Source organism: Dipodomys ordii, unplaced genomic scaffold (assembly GCF_000151885.1).
Source record: "Dipodomys ordii isolate 6190 unplaced genomic scaffold, Dord_2.0 Scaffold34, whole genome shotgun sequence".
In the NCBI taxonomy this organism is placed as follows: domain Eukaryota; kingdom Metazoa; phylum Chordata; class Mammalia; order Rodentia; family Heteromyidae; genus Dipodomys; species Dipodomys ordii.
In genome coordinates, this window is record NW_012267250.1 from 2,185,220 (window position 1) to 2,187,142 (window position 1,923).

The 1,923-nt window shown below is 37.6% G+C and overlaps 1 protein-coding gene across 1 annotated transcript in view; it reads left to right on the forward strand.

Annotated features, from left to right (window-relative positions):
* Nucleotides 1–1,923, forward strand: part of Atad1 (ATPase family, AAA domain containing 1) — a 27,969-nt gene that overhangs the window by 4,988 nt on the left and 21,058 nt on the right. Inside the window, exon 2 of the mRNA XM_013017047.1 lies at nt 125–299. Within this exon, the coding sequence (XP_012872501.1) occupies nt 138–299 (162 nt within the window). The 5' untranslated portion in view covers nt 125–137. The remainder of the gene's footprint in view (nt 1–124; nt 300–1,923) is intronic.

Below are 1,923 nucleotides of genomic sequence, written 5' to 3' on the forward strand. Positions count from 1 at the left end.
AAAGGTAAATGTTTGATTTTGATTTGAAGTTATTTTTATTTAGTTAGTTCAGGCTCCTTCATAAGTCATACCTAATTTTAGTACAGCAACTACTTAGTGACATTTCTCTCTTTTTTTTTTTTAGGATAACAATCAAGATGGTACATGCTGAAGCCTTTTCTCGTCCCTTGAGTCGGAATGAAGTTGTTGGTTTAATTTTCCGTTTAACAATATTTGGCGCAGTAACATACTTTACCATCAAATGGATGGTAGATGCAATTGATCCAACCAGAAAGCAGAAAGTAGAAGCTCAGAAACAGGTATGATGGAAATGTTTGAAGGTCATTTGTCTTACAGGTAGTAAAGATCTTCCTCCACAACTAAGAATATGGAATAATTACAAATTAGTGAGAATTTCTATAACACCCACATATTTGATATTTTCTCAAAAAATACTAGTTTATCAACTCTTTTTTTTTTTTACTATAAGAAACTTGTTACAAGAAATGATTAATAAAATACAGTATCTGATTACAGAATAGTTTTGTAACTCATAACTGAAGAGATTAGGTACAACTTCAACAAACTAGACAAAATAATTTATCTTGGGGAAATCAGTGGAAGGTGTGGCATTAATCAAGATGCATTATACTTATAACCTGACTTAGGGAATTAAAACCTCTTTGTACAACTTATTAATAGTTCAAATAAATAAATAAGTCTTTACTAATGGTATATATTTTGCTTGGTATGACATAAATTTGATAGTGTTGATAAGCTGGCAGTCTTAAACTAACAGACTACACTGAAAAATCTAAGCTGTTACTTTAAAAAGTTACTGATTATTAAGAAAGTTACTGATTATTAAGAAAAGTTGTAGTTTTTTTGTTTTTTTTTTGGAGGGGGTCTGGTCATGGGGCCTGAACTCTGGGCCTGGGCGCTGTCCCTGAGCTCTTCAGCCCAAGGCTAGCACTCTACCACTTGAGCCACAGCGCCACTTCCGGCTTATGTGGTGCTGAGGAATCGAACCCAGGGCCTGGAGCATGCAAGGGAAGTGCTCTAACACTGAGCCACCTTCCCAGCCCCTGTAGTTTTTTTTTTTTTTTTTCCATCTTTGCCCTCTTCAGTGGAAGTAGGAATAACAGGACCTATTACAGTCTGGTCAGAGTGGAGGAAGGGCTTATGTCAAGTAGAACTTGCAGGGAAAGTTCTTGCATGGAAAAGGGTTCTGAATATAAAGCCTAGGAAGAGAATTCCACTTGTAGCTTATTACTGTTTATAATATCCAGAATGATAAGGCTGCGATGTTTTTTGTTTGGTCAGAAGCCATAGCTTCTTTGTGTTCCCTCCACCTTTTTCCTCCCTGAGTTCTGGCCAGCTATTGAAATATTCTGTTGACCCATTGAAAACTTCTGAATATAAGTGATGGTTAAACAGGGAAATAAATACATGTGAGTAGGCATGTAACATAGAGTCTTATGTAAGAGGATTGGAGCCAGAAGAAATTAGAAGCAAGATCTGCTAGACTGTAGTGATAGCAAAGAGCTAAAGAATAGGAGAGTGACAAAAGGAATAGCATGGGTGAGAAAGACTCAGAGAATAAATGCTGTCTTCGTAATGATGTGTGGAAAGAAAATAATCAAGAACCAGGCCATTTAGGAAATCAGGCATTGCCAGATATATTTCAGTTGAAGTATATTTTACTTGGAGAATAGCTGGGAATTAAGGAATTAGAATGCAAAATGAGTGCAGGGATCAAATGTGAATGTGAAAGGAGGAAGGTAGTGACTTTGTGGTAAGAAAAGAGAGTACTGAGGGGCTGGGAAGGTGGCTCAGTGGTAGAGCGCTTGCCTTGCATGCTCAAGACCCTGGGTTCGATTCCTCAGCACCACATAAGCAAACAGAAAAAAGCCGGAAGTGGCGCTGTGGCTCAAGTGGTAGAGC